Genomic DNA, 15,724 nt, shown 5'->3' with positions numbered 1-15,724 from the left:
TACACCATATAATGAAGCGGGCAACAAATCATTTTAAGCACTGGAAGCCTCTGGGCACATTGAAGCATGACAGTGACAATAGTGACTTGACTCTCATTAATGCCGCCATTACTTTTGAAAAAAATAGTCGATAATGAGAAATTTGCATATTCTGCAGAAGCATCAAACTCTTCAAGGGTACAAACATCACCTTTCATCATATAATGGAAAAGTACCTCGTATTGATTTAGCACTACAAGTTCCTACAATGTGCTGGTTTTGCTGCATGTTACTTAAATCAAGAAAAATATATGACTTTGATTTAAAAATCAGTCTAAAATGCTAAACAGAAGTACATATGGAATGACCAAGAAAAGTATTTTTACTTGTGGAATAACTCAATTTATGGTTATACTGGATTCTAGGCTGCAAGAGCACAAAAACTAAAAGAAAATTGAAGTGAAAAAATGAAAAAAAGATTGACTCTACCAATAAAATAAAGCTGAGATTTTTTACATTTATCATCAATAACAAAGTGATTAGGAAAATCACACCAAAAAACAAAAGTTACAATGCCTTCATAAGGTACTTCAATATAAAATAATCAAATATAAGTTGTATTGAAGAGGCAACTACAGTATAGTATATCAAACTAACTCTCCATCCCATCAAAACTATGGAAGTCAATTACAAAAGGGATACCCAAGGGCATATGAAAAAGTTACTAATCTGACTTATGCAGTGTGGCATAAAATGTACTTATCCTTGCCAGCTGGGGCTTTAATATAAACTACTATACTGTACTAGCATTAGCATTCAACCAAAGCATTGCTATTAGTAAGGGAATAAAATGTTTGATGTGCTGTACTCACTCTTTTATTGAGCTTAAGCCACGTAGAGTATCCCTTGGAATCGGTGTACTGAAGTCCAAAGAACCATATCTCTCTCAGACCTATTGTCTTCACAACCTGGTCAAATAACTGCTTGCCAGTTGTGTTGGGTTGGATCGCGAACTCAAGTTCCGCGTCCATGGTGGTGACGCGAACATTCACCTGCAATAAAAAGAAAATTAATCAATTTACATTATCACTTAATAATAAATTTTAAGACAGTGATGTGTATTGTTGAACTGAAACAGGATTAAATGGAACACAACTGACAATGTCATACTCTAATTTCATGATCATCTTTAATGCACATCTAGGCAAGATTGTCTACATTTATAGTACTGTAATTTGAAATTCTATAAATTGTAGGAATTACAATGAAAAGGTAAGTGGCACAGACAATCACTTTTATACATATCTATGCACAATGGTCTCCCTTTGCACCAAGTTTAAATGAAATTCCTTTAAACCGGTGAGATGGACAGACTGATAATCTCCCTTCATACACATCTATGCAACTCTTTCCAAAGTCTTTCGGACATTGGCCTATCAGGCAACTTTCTTGTTAACGCACGAAGTTAATTACACAATGTGATTATTATAACAGGCATATGAGTATTTTCACACACATTCTTTTTTAATTATTTTCCTTTAAATACGATACTGTAGCAGCATCTTTCTAAATTAACATGTTACCATTACACCACCAACGTTGCCAGAACTTGGATTAATAGCTATTTTCATCAGTGACATTATTAAGCACAGGACTATAAAACCAGCCGTGTACAAATTACAACTGAGATTCATGTTAAATGTGACATATACTATATATACATACACACACACACACACACACACACATATATATATATATATATATATATATATATATATATATATATATATATATATATATAAATAATATTAAAATCATGCTGTGTCAAACATCTCATTGTTATGATTAAAACTTTTGCCTTATTAGAGCCTGCGCAAGTGATATTTAAAATAAATTATTATTCATTTAAAGGTATAACATCGAAAACATATTTGACCACGTATTTTCCATACAAACCTATTTTATTTTCATAAAAGCAAATAGATATGGCATAATTTTTGGCCGCCGCTGCCAAACCTGTTTCGCTGACAAGTGGTCAGCGGGAGCATTTAAAAGGCCTGACCAAAAACAACAATTTTGGTCCCCTCACGCAGCCAGTGTCACTGGACAGTATGGGTAGCCCAAGGGATAGCCAAAGCGGATCAATTTTCCACACTACCAGCATCTTTACTACCAGGTCAGTTAAACTGTTTATATTAAAATATTTCATACTACAGAAACAACAAGGGGGCCTTGAAATTAATGGCAAGTTATTTTTCTCTCTTAAATGACGAGTACTTTAGGCTATTTAACCCGCAGAGGCACTGAAAAAATACGTTCACGTAACCCACAAATAACAGCTAAAATGGAATATTGACAATAATCAAGTGGCTTGAAAAGCCATTCCTGCCGAACCACCCACACAGATTTTAAGTGTTAATGAATTAAATACATCATGGTATTATTATAAGAACTATGATTACTCTTTCACAAAGCAAAGAAAGAAAGAAAAATCATTGAGAATAACCAAAATTTACTCAACGATCTTGGGCAAAGCCATAGACATGGTCAAGTGATTCGTAGGCCTACCGAGAGGCCTATATTCCCGTCGGAACAAACACAAAAAGAAATTATTCAAGTTTGAGAGAGAGAGAGAGAGAGAGAGAGAGAGAGAGAGAGAGAGAGAGAGAGAGAGAGAGAGAGAGAGTCTCTCTGAAGAACATTCAACACGAGAATGGAAACGGTGACTGTGCAAAATGCAAACTGAAGAGCCAAGACATTGTATTAACCGTGGCCAACTCTGTTTCCTATGTTAGCAAATACGCACACAAGTATTCATAATAATCTATAATATTACACTACCTACACTGAACGTTGCTATTATGAAACGAACGTGTACACAGTATCATAAACAAGTGTAAGTTAACACCCACAAAATGGTGTGAACTGTCATGTAAACAGTGCGCTAATATTCCTTAGGTATACCAACAAAATTTGCGAAAAATATACAAATAGTGATATAATACACCAATGTTTGCATGTATCATTGGATGAAGTAGAGCGCCATTCGGCAACCCTGACGCCAATCTGTGGTCACTCCGATGGCTGTCAAGTGCAAACACACAACCCGGAGCGTACAGAGAACGTCAAGTGGCCTAGCTCGCAAAGTCATGTGAGAATGTAGGCCGACCGAAAGTGTGTCAAATATTTGTCGGTCGATAATATTCCAAATATTCAGACTTTAATTAGGCTTTGGGTTTACTCATTAGCTCGCTGTCACGAATGGCGTCAACTGTCGGAAGTGACGTCGACGAACTGTGACAAGATGCGTCTTGATCTCAACGACTTGTATTTGTTCAAATTACGGTTTAGACGGACTGAGAAACACGAAATTGAATTTATGCGAGACCTCACAAATAACAAACTTCATACAGTTCTTTATTCCTAGCATTTGATAATAATGATAATAATATTCATGGTTACAAACTAATCAGTCGAGAATATAAAGAGGTGCTTTCAGTAAAAAGGACACAACCAGGTCCAGCTCTCGGAGACTGGGTGTGCCGAGGAAGCTGGAAAGTTAAATTGGGAAACAACCAGCGGTGACGTCGTGACCCAGGCATTTCCTGAGAGGATGATTATTAGATTGTGATGCGTGGACACGCCTGACCACCTCAACAAATATAAGAGACGGAGATAAAGAGAAATTTCATAGAGACATGGAAATGCCATCTCTAACAGCCCGCATGATTATTGCGCGAATAAAGCACAAATCTATCCAATTCTTTACGGTAACATATACTACAAGGATATACGATCTTTTATTTTCTTCCTCTTGATCTACTTTTTCATACAAACAATGGAGAGCTCAGTCAGCTGCATTTCAGACTCCAATTATGTGGCCAATAAATAACGACGGAAAACACACCGTATGTAACACAAGACGTGGAAGTTATTCCTCAGTAAGATTCGAAACTATGGTCATCACCAGACACTATTTCTTTAGAACATATTCGTTCAAATATTCAACAGAGAGAAGCATAACACAGGTTAATGAAGCATTTTTGAGTTCTCAAATTCTGAGAGAGAGAGAGAGAGAGAGAGAGAGAGAGAGAGAGAGAGAGAGAGAGAGAGAGAGAGAGAGAGAGAGAGCGCTCCTTTGGACATAAATAAACTACATTCAATAAAACCACAGGATGATTTGCCCTCATTGAAACCACCTGCCAACTAGGGTCCACTCCCACCTGTGCAGAAGTAATAATCATTACGGCTTCGTGGTGGTGGTGGTGTTACCAGCAAATATCTCTTCACAGCTGTCTACATTTTTTTGAAGGGGATATTTAATTACTCTACAATCTGTGCCAAGTTTCCACGCGACCAGGCAAAAACTGTGTCAGCACAGAGAACAGCAATCTAGCAAATGGAGTGTACAAGCGATTCTGGAGAGCTGCAATAAGGACTGGCAGAAAGGAAAATATTTCTCATATCCTGTTTTCCCGTTGCTGACGTTCTGCTTTTCAGTATGATGCGAGTGGCGTGGTTCGCCGTCACACTGTAAGCAAACGGCTCTTAATCAAAACACTGATTCTAAACAGATTTCGCAGCTCGAAAATTTACCTCTTAATACAACCTAACAGAAATGATGTAAAAAAAAAAATACGGCATAATGCTCATAATCTAATGCCTGGCCTATAGAAAACATATATATTAAATATTCATCTATAAAGATTATGAAATTTTTCTCCAGAGAGAGAGAGAGAGAGAGAGAGAGAGCCAGCTTGATAAAACATACCCATTTATGCTCATACTTCAAAATCTACCTTTCATCTTTCTCCCACTGTTCCCCTTCGACCGAATTATTATTGTCCTCGGATCACCATTAAAAAGAGGCGACCACAAGGCCGCAATTCTGTGAATCCAGGGACTTGTTGCCGCTCTATGGCAGAGGTCGAAAGAACAAAGCTGATCACCAGTCAGTGCGCTGCTTCTACGGACCGCCGAGTGAGTCATTTAATCATTGGTATACAGAGCCCAAAGCCTTGCAGGTTAGAACAGTGATTTGTGGAGGAAGGAAAGGGGGGAGGGGGATATTAGGACATTTACAGAGCACATATAACCGATTTCTGTGAACGAAACAGATATAATTGAAAATGGAACCACCAAAACCACGGAAAGATTTGTATGAAGAAAAATGTTTATTGTTTAACACACAAAACAAATAGATAAATGATGATTAGGTTTAGATGAAACTAACAATCGGAATTTACTGATATAAAATGAGTCAGGCTGGCAGAGAATATATTCATTTTATCTAAATTATCGAAAACAGGGCAGCAGACGAAGTGATAATCAAATTATAAATAGAAAAGACTTTTTTTCAAGCCCTGAGATTGGTTACTTAAATAACCGGACCCGCAAAATACAATGAATTTCAAATAACTTTGAACGTTAATGAGACATAAGAAACAAACAAAAAATTACAAACTTGAATTATATTTAAGGTGCAAGATAAACATAGTTATAAATGTGGTCTCTCTTGATTTATTTGAAACGGTCTTTTCATCTGTGAGAGAGAGAGAGAGAGAGAGAGAATTTTTTTATCAATGCCAGGCTCAAACGACATCAGCCTATGACGAAATGATAAGGCCTAATGTCAGTCAATAACGAAAAATTAAAATTTTAAAATTTTAAAATTTCTAAGCATCACTTCGTATCCTATTACTTATCAACACGAGATTGCTCAATAGTAAAATGACCGGCCTGAGATACAGAATTTCCAAATACAATGAATAAAACTAAGCTTCACAAACTCGAATTTTTAAATTGTGAAAAACATCAACCTTCGATATGGGGTCACCTTCAAATATATTAATGTAAACCCAAGTGTATACATTTAAACCCTTAGATCATGACTAATCTCAAACTCTTGGGATACCAGCACCAAAGTCCAATTCGCGTGCAACTAATGTCGGTTCCCTGCGGGTGTTGAAGAAGAAGAAGAAAAAAGGGATGTCAAGAAGACAAAAGGGAATTCAGCACGGTGGAACTCCCCCATTTCCTGCAAGGTTAACCCCAGAGTCGAATGCAAAATACAACGCAATAAATAAACAAAATGTAATTTGCATATTAGTCAGCATATAAATTTAAGGCTTACATACGACTCAATTTAAAACGGAAGGACGATCAAACAAAATGTTAAATGTAAAAAGATTAGCGCGCCATAAAATGTTTATAAGATGTATACCGAAAAATACTCGTTCATTGTTTATTACCAATTTCCAAAATTCAATTCACAACCGCTTAACTAGTTAGTGAATCATTACATATCTTTAGAAGAAACATTATCAATAATACGAGCAATGTGAGTGATGACAACGGTGATAAAATTGGGGATTTGGGAGCTAAAATCTGTCGTACAACCTACAATTTCATCCTACTCCAACTTGATAGTAATGTCAATAAACCCACATCTGTGAATATGACAGTGCTAGCATCGGTTCGACACATTAACAGACCTAATAAATCTAAGATCAACATGGAAAGTAAATTACCAAATTTAACAGTTATTCCTCTTGAAGCCTCGTGTACATTTAAGTTCTAATGTGTCCAAAAGCTGGAATGTTAAAGTGAAGAAAGTAACGAAGAAAAACTCAAGAATCTTGCCAATGCAACTCATTTCGCATCTGAAGAAACCAAGACGATTCAATACCATCCACAAAACATTCTCAACCACATTTGGCATTAGGTTGCAGCAGCAGATTTTAAAACCAGTAAAAAGATACAGTTATGAGAGAGAGAGAGAGAGAGAGAGAGAGAGAGAGAGAGAGAGAGAGAGAGAGAGAGAGAGAGAGACTAACTACGGGGCACCTTGATAAACACCAAGAGATTCTGCCATTCGACATCAACACCCCCTTCCTTCCCAATCCAGCTCCCAGACCATCACCACCACCCGAGTTAACTTCTTTAAAAGCGTGAGTCACCATGTGATTATAAGCAACCCCCCCAAAACCAACTCCGCCTCCTCTCTCTCTCTCTCTCTCTCTCTCTCTCCTTCCTTCACGCTCCTTACCGATATATCTCGCCAACAGGATCTTCTCCCCCCTCGCTGGCCCAAACCAACAAACCCCAACCAAACCCCACCCCACCCACCCCATCCCGAAGACATGCCGTAAAAAATAGAATTAGGAAACGGATAATTATCCTTACGAACATCCGTCACTTCTCGAGTTCTTCCTCGAATCCTGTTCCCAGCGTGTTATAGATAATTTGGTCCGTCGTTTGGTTGCTTGTGTGTGTGTGTGTGTGTGTGTGTGTGTGTGTGTGTGTATATATATATATATATATATATATATATATATATATATATATATATATATATATATATATATATATATATATATATATATATATATATATATATATATCTACACACAATCTTATTTAAAGTGGGACATGAATTGATATCATACCGTATGTACAGTACATACGTACCTCGATTACGTGCGTCATGCATTAATGTCCAACGCAGTCTTTACTTTATTCAAGTGGGACATGTGTACATATATATAAATCTCAAGTGGAGTATAAAATATTGTCCTAAGTAGAGTATTTACATGATAAAAAGTGGGGCATGATGTAATGTCCAAGCACAAGTGGGACATAGTCCTATTTACAGTTTATTCTTTGTTTAGTGGGCCTAATGTCTTGAGTAAATTAGACTTCATTTAAGACACTAACATTAGTTATTACAGTACGTAAATTTTTACTTTTCTTTTCGTCGCATGAATAGAAGAAACTTTACGTTATGTTGGGAACTTGGCTGCGAGTGTTAGATGAAACGAAAAAAGGCTTATAAATAAAAAAACACACACACACAGAGAGAGAGAGAGAGAGAGAGAGAGAGAGAGAGAGAGAGAGAGAGAGAGAGAGAGAGTTTCATCTGAATATCCCATCAGATAATTCAGAGACCTCATCCCTACCCAACCAGAAAATTCCACGAAGGACTCCACTGTTCGTTTGCATTGCATCTTTCTAAACTCGGAAATTCTCAGACGAACTGCGCTTTCTTTTCAGCTACTGCCGCAGTCCAGGTCTTTTTACCGTATTTTTGAAAATCTAAAACTTGACCTCATCGCTTAGGAAGGCAGGTCGACACCCATTCCAGCAAGGTCAGAGTGACGTACACGCCGAAAATAGATGCGGGCCGCCGGCCAAGGCAGGGCAAACGAGAAAAAACTGAAATTTCTCGTTCAAAAGTTAAAGTTAAAGTCCAGGTCATTGAAAATCTGAGGGCATTAGTTCTATCTCCTGAATGTAATTCCAAACGCCGCTTTTCCTCGTTTGTATTCATTAGTAGTATTCCAGGCATTCTCATCCATTATCAGGTTTATATCACCGACTTGCCAACTGACCCTGACATACAATAAGAACAGCCATGATGCCTAACCTGTCTTTATTAAACCTGTGTAAATTCTACCCATTTTCAATGTCAGAATATCGAAAATCTAGTGTTTGTTCAAAAAAATGAATTAATCGTTAACTGACTAAATATTGATCTTAGGAACAGTTGACGTATATTGATTTATTCTCATTTGCAAGCACCAACTTTTTTTTCTTTTATTTAAAAAAGATAGACGAAGAAAAACAGTTTCTACACATATGGCGCAGATAGAACATCCGCTACCTTAAAATGACTCTGCAAAAACTAAAGCCTATTCAAGACACGAAAACATTTTAAAAGAGAAATTGTGCCAAGAATCGAACCAAAACGTATCATAGAATGCTTACCAGTTGGACCATGATGAAGTTTCTTCTTTTACTTTAAGAACTCTGAAAATATCTGGAATGTACGGGGAAAGATGTTGCTGATGTCAAAGTCGGTTCATGCGTTAAGATGAAAGCAGTTGAATGCGGTATTCACAAGACACGGAGAAAGGAGGGAGATGAACTCGTTTGACATGTGTGGCAAGACCACCATGACTATTGCATTGAATGGACTTTAAATTCATCGTTATCTACTAAATAAACAGTTCTGGCTGAAAATGGAGCATTCTTGCCCACGAGAACAATGGAGGGATTCATCCCAGCATGCGTGTATGGAAGGATACACCAGTTTCTGGGCCAGCTGTTTCGAACTTCAAATGGTCACATGGTCCTTTCAAGACAAACAAAGAAACCTTGTAGAGCATTCCTTTGAGAACTACGAAATGTACTCGACTCAGTCTATGGAAGTACCAAAAGTAAAATATAGGGAAAAATAACTGCGGGCTTGAAAGGACCATCATGGCCATTTTATTCCCGGGGCGAAAAAGAAGGGCAAGGAAGGAGGAGGTTGGTAGGTGGTAGGAAGACAAGGTCCGCCAAGGAGAGAGACGAGAGGATGTGAGAAGCACATGACTCACGGGGTCCTCCGAGGGAGGAGAGGAGGGGAGAGGAATGGAGGGGAGGGCAAAAGGGAGAAAGAAGGATGGGACCCGTGCAGCAGAAGGGATGAGGTAAGAGGAAAAACGGTTACTAGATCAAGGGAGGGAAAAGGGGGGTAAAGGACACAGCTGCTCTTCCTCAAATGTCTCCCCTTCTCCGTCATTCATTTTTTATTTTCTCTTTTCTCTCCACTTCGATTTTCCTCCAAAATAAACGGCCTCTCCAAACTCCAAACATACAAGAACCGACAATGGCATCACATCAACAGGTTGTTCAGAGGTCCAGTCACAGGGCTGCATTCTTTTGTCCAGCTTATTTCAAAAATTTGAAAAACCACTTCCTTTCTCACATTCACATTAACTGCCGAGGTCTTTTTACACTCGTAGCAAGTTTCGATATAAAATCTCTCTTTCAAAGTCGTATAAGGTTTCACTTTTTCTAATTTCTACGACTGAACAGTACACGAATGCATTTATTTGCAAATGATTTAAAAACTATGAAAACAGACACTTCAAATAATGATTCATGTTCCCAGCACTACAACTTGACGATGTTCTAAACAACAGCCGGTAAACGCTCACAAAAATAAACGAATATATTCAACACAATACGAAGACGTTTCCAGAGTTTTGAAAATTGTGAAACTTGTAACCTACAGAGAGCGTCCGCTCACGGCAACTCCTCGTTCAAAAGTGACGGACGGGACATACGGGCCGCCGAGCTCAGAGGGACGGGTCTGGCCGGCCGGCGTCAGCAGCCCCGTCGGTGATCGGCTGGAGGTGCAGGAGTAGGAGGAGAAGGGGGGGGGGCCGAGATGGGGAGGTAGGATGTCGGGAATGGATAGGTGGAGGAGGAGGAGGAGGGAGAGGAGGTGGGAGTAGACAGATGATGTGAGTCTGCAAACCTTACCAACAGCATTCCCACCTAAAGCAGCACAGCGCCCAGCCGGGCACCCGCCCAGAGGGACGGGTCCAGGACCCCTACCCCGACCTCCAATCCTACCATTACCCACATCCCCCATCCATGTGCCTTTCACCAGCAAGCAACCCCCCGCCCCCGCCCCCGCAAACTGCCTTCGACATTACCTTCTCGCCCGTCCTTTTCCGAATCAACCCCCCGGCTCAAACCAACAGCCTCCCCCCTGCCTAGAAATACAACGCCCTACCGACCCCATGACCACCCACATGACTTCATCAACAGGTGGGAAGCTTACTTGCGGAGTCGTCCAAGGCTAGGTGGGGCGGGGAGGGATTTTTTTTAATAATTAATCCTTTAAAAATTTTGTTACAGAGCTCCCCAATGAATGCAAGTCCACACACCAGTCGCTAGTCCTTGAATTCCACTAGGATGTTCGTTTCGCAATTCGAGAAAAATAACACGAATCGGGTATATAACATATGTGTATATACATAATCGATGAAATAAATGCGCTTGAGAGAAGAAAACAGCTGCATATTCCAACACAGCCTTCCTACGTACGACAAAGGGTCTGGAAAGAGAACCAGATAACTCGGTAAAGGTCGTCAAGAAGAAACCACTCAATCCCAGTAATAACCTTGGAACATCCTTGCCCATACACGGCCATAAATACATTCCTACATCACAAAACGGGAATGTCTATCCATCTGTTTCTGTGTAACAGTGATTTCCGAGGGTAATAAACCCCGACTTAAGACTTGCCGTCGTTCAAACTAAACCCTAGAAAAGATGCTGACAATATCGGAAAAAGAAGAAAATGCGCGAGTGGGTCTGGAATGATTTGGAAATGGAAAGAACAGAACACAGCCTAATATGGTAATGGATGGTGCACCGCACTCTTCCACAAAATGATTTGCCGTCAAAGTAACTGATTTAATCATAAAGAATTATCTGCAGTCTAAGTAACTGACTTATAAAAAAAAGGATTTGTAGTAAAATGTATCTGATTTATTTAAAAAGGGTGGGGGGGGGGGGTTTCCAGTCAAAGTAACAAAAAAAAAAAAAACTATTTATCCAAAAAAATACAGATTTGCAGTCGAAGCAACTGATTTGTCAAAAAAAGAGGGATTTGCAGTCAAAGTAACTGATTTGTCAAAAAAAGGATTTGCAGTCAAGGTAACTGATTTATAAAAAAAAATTATCTGCAGTCAAAGTAACTGATTCAACCGATTTAATAATAAAAAAAGGATCTGCAGTCTAAGTAGCAGACTTATAAAAAAGAAAAATTTGCAAAATAACTGATTTATAAAAAGAAAAAATAGGATCTGCAGTCAAAGTAACTTAATTTATAAAAAAAATGTCTTGCAGTCAAAAGTAATTTATCAAAAAAAGGATTTGCAAAGTGACTGATTTATCAAAACAAGGATTTGCAGTCAAAGTAACTGATTTACTAAAAACTAATCTGCAGTCAAAGTAACTGATTTAATATTAATAAAAAAGGGATCTGTAGTCAATGTAACGGACTTAAAAAAAAAAAGGTGGATTTGCAGTCAAAGTAACTTACTTTATATAAAAAAAGGGATTTGCAGTCAAAATAAGTGATTTATCCAAAAGGGATTTTGGCAATGAAAGCAAAATAATGAGAGCATGGCATTTTTAACTCTGAATTAACGAATGTGAGTGCGTGCGTGCTGAACCTTTAGCGCACTGAACTGCTCTCTTACTCATGGATTGGTATAGTAACCATCTTGGCTTTAGGTACCAACTTTACGAATTCAATATTCGTGATAATCAGAAGCATGTGTAATGTACATGACAAGCATAACTAAAACATTCCACGCCATATTCCTGCCCAATTAGTTGCGTGGTAGGTCCCACAACTTTAACTACAAGTGCATCAATTAATTTTAAAGACGGAGGAGACGTTTCTTCAATAAAACACCAAAAGCAACAGAACCGAACCGAAAGGCCAGAAGTTTCACCCAAGGAAGAGGACTACATCACGCTAAGACGAACATACTTCAATACTGTGTGGCTTTTAGTATTTATTAAAATTTTTATCTATTTATTTATTTATTGTCATCTTTGTTTTCTAATAGCTGAACTCTTCTCTCTCTATTTCTTTCAAATGAACACTATATTCTTTGGAAGTTTGAATTTCCAGTCAATGGCCCCAGTAGAGCTGTTCCATGCGTATACGGTTCATCTTCTGAATAATAATAGTGACAATAATAAGGTTATTATATGAATTGAGATACATGATGACGAATACATTTAAAATGAAAATATCTGAACCTGTCCAAATACCACGGAAATAATGCGTACACATAAAGGCATGCTCAATGATCCAAGTGTTTGGCTGATTTACAGATAATTCCAAAACGACTGTCAAAGGTAAAAGATAGTGACATTTCAAATGACACACACTCAACAAGTGCAAAGGTCCCTTAAAATTCATAGGTTACTGAATGAAGAAAAACAGGTGAAATGAATGCACCTACTCGGCAAGGTAAGAAAGCCTTGAATTCTGACAATGGTGCGATCTCTCTCTCCAGAGCCTGGACTTCCAGCGAAAATGTCACGTGGTGTTTCAACCTTTCACTGAACTACATCCTCAACTTGGAAAGAATCTCATCAAAATTCGATCAAACAATCCGTCTGAATCCGTTTGATACACATATCAAAGGTGTTAATAATTCGTCATGTCACTGGCTGGCCCAAGATAAAAGCCGAAGTATTACTTGACATCAGGGCTGTGTGCGTACAAAAACACTCGACTGAGAATACTAACACAAAAAATAGAGAGAGAGAGAGAGAGAGAGAGAGAGAGAGAGAGAGAGAGAGAGAGAGAGAGAGAGAGAGAGAGTAAAAAATGCAATAATCTGACTATCTGGACAAAGTAGGCGTCTTAAAAAACTCAAGTGACAGACAAAAAACCGGCAGACATCAAAGAGCGGAGTGATAGCGCCTCAGTTCAGTTCCTTTGTAACAGATTACGATTCCGGGTTGATGAGGTCACTGGCACCACTGCTGACGCAAACAAAATCGCCGACTTCAAAAAGCTTTCAATGAAGAGAATTCCAAGTGAAAAGAGTCCAATCAGTGCGATTTAATTATAATTACAGTATTCACAGAGGTACGCTGCACATTATCTAGGCCATTTTTTCTGTTCATTTCTTTTTTGTTGGTTCAAATAGCGTTCATCTATTCATGATAAAAGACTCTTTAAACAATCAATCATTGTTCCTTTGAGGCCAAATACCATACACATTCAACAAAACGATTAGTGACTAATGTTTCAATCCGCACAGGATATGCGCACATACTCTATATGAAATAGGCCTGAACTATCAAAGCAACACCAATGAAAGTTGAATCTGAATTACTCCTCGTGACAGAGACAACTCAATATATATTGTTATTTTCCAATCTCTTTCTGACATTGTCATTTTGAGGACAGTGGTAGCCAATGAGAGCAATGCTTTTTTGACGCTTATTTCGTCTCGTGTGAAAATTTACATTTATCCAAGGACGCCAGAAGCATCGAGTAGGAAAATCAACGACACACCACATACCACAAGCTTGGTTTCGACCAAGGGCCTTTGTTTCCACATGGCTGAAAAGTTTAGTTTCGTTCGTTATAATCGACGAACCATTTATACGAGGTGCCAACAGATTAACAAAATGATTACCTAAAGAGATCCAACTTAGAATTATGGAAATTTATCAATCAATTCTGAAGAAGAGCTTTACTGCAACAATGACCACACATACTTTTCATTGGTGCCTACAGTAGGCCCTTACCGACTAACCCAAGCGAAGTAAGCTACATTCTGCGACAAAAGAACGGACGGAAGTCAGAAAATATACCAGTTCCAATCTGAGACAAATTCATAACAAAACATTCATTATGTTCGCGGTACAATAAACAACATAATGTATTGAAGACGACGAATAACTCGGGACAAAGTTCATGGCAAAACAAATGAAACCGGAAGTGAAACTGAAGCCACGATAAAGAATGCACGACAAAACCAATCACTGCAGCGTTAAGAGCGAACAACGGAAACACTCGAGATAATGAGCAAGCCCCTGAAATGCTGACAAGGGTACCCATCCACCCACCCAGGCAGCCATGAGTGAAGAAATCACGACCCATGGGGCAATTGGGGAGGACGCAGCCTTAACCTACAATTCTTATGAAAGCGGCTCCAAAGAGAAGGTTGAGCTCGATTAAATGGAGGTTTCTTTACAAAATTATTCTTTGGTGTAATCTAAATCTTCCTCTGCATGACAAAAAATATTACACATTCCATTCCGTAACTAATTTAGACAGAACATGAACTAATAAAGGTCATGTGATCTCTAATCTATTCAGGATTCACTGGTCGATTTTTCTTTGTCAAAAAGCATTAGGACTGTCATTATACGCGCACACAAAACAAACACGCCCGCGCAAGTATTCTTCTTGTGTGTATGTGTCTGTGTGTTTATTTCTAACCCCTGTACTTCGGACAAAATATCAACCATTACCTTGATAGGATACAAGACCACATGAATTCTAGTGGTTCACTGCTGATGTCCGATTTATTTTAAGGAACTTCTTGAGCAATATTTTTCCTCTTACACACGAGTGAGTCGTGTGTCTATTTTCAAATACAAGATGGTAATCACTCTGACGACGGAGTACTGATCAACGTTCGTCTGATTTCTTCCAATCACCCCGTCCGGGAGCGACTCGCAGCAGTCAACTAACAATCGGGCGTAGCTCACTGCTTAAGTATGCAATGGCATATTGGACTTGAGGAAACACCACCACCATACTGGTTCGGGTTCGGGAACCGAACGCTGTCAATTGTCAGAGAGAGAGAGAGAGAGAGAGAGAGAGAGAGAGAGAGAGAGAGAGAGAGAGAGAGAGAGAGAGAGAAATGAATATCTTAACAATAGCTTCACACCAGTGGTATAAGGATTACCTCGTTAAGACCCTCCCGTTTTGATGGCATACATTATGACAGAGCAATAAACACTAATTTTCAGCTTTCTCCCTTTTCTCTCGCTGTTCTATGGAATCCTCACCATTTGGCGTGGTAGCCATCAGACTGGCCAACATCTAAAAACATCATCTTGCATCCCACAATACTACTCAAGGCCACATCCGTGACACAATAAAATTGTTATTGTCTGCAACAAAAAGGAGTCCAGAAGAATAGCCTCACAGATGTGGACCCGGACAAACTGAATAATAAGAATAACCTCAGCATTCAAATCTCAGATTACAGAGCCACAAGGGAAGCTCATGAGCCTTACAATACTGTACTGAAATCTAAAAGAATTTCCTGCACAGTGTTTAAAATGTATACTAATGAACGCAACTTACGCGACTGGTCCCACTGGAGAACTTGGGAATATAACTTGAACCAAT

The 15,724-nt window shown here is 38.8% G+C and overlaps 1 protein-coding gene across 16 annotated transcripts in view; it reads right to left on the bottom strand.

The window, feature by feature from the left end:
* The window catches only part of Moe (Moesin), a 169,949-nt gene that overhangs the window by 17,947 nt on the left and 136,278 nt on the right, over nt 1-15,724 (bottom strand). For 15 of the 16 annotated variants that reach the window (XM_067105151.1, XM_067105141.1, XM_067105153.1 and 12 more), the window contains exon 3: nt 852-1,031. In XM_067105151.1, coding sequence (XP_066961252.1) covers nt 852-1,031 — 180 coding nt within the window. Of the gene's footprint in view, nt 1-851; nt 1,032-8,748; nt 8,801-10,040; nt 10,302-15,724 lie in introns of those variants that run through there. The other variant, XM_067105142.1, reaches the window with a different exon arrangement.

Source organism: Macrobrachium rosenbergii, chromosome 6 (assembly GCF_040412425.1).
Source record: "Macrobrachium rosenbergii isolate ZJJX-2024 chromosome 6, ASM4041242v1, whole genome shotgun sequence".
In the NCBI taxonomy this organism is placed as follows: domain Eukaryota; kingdom Metazoa; phylum Arthropoda; class Malacostraca; order Decapoda; family Palaemonidae; genus Macrobrachium; species Macrobrachium rosenbergii.
Note: the sequence above shows the minus strand (reverse complement) of the source record. Positions and strands in the feature narration are given on the sequence as shown.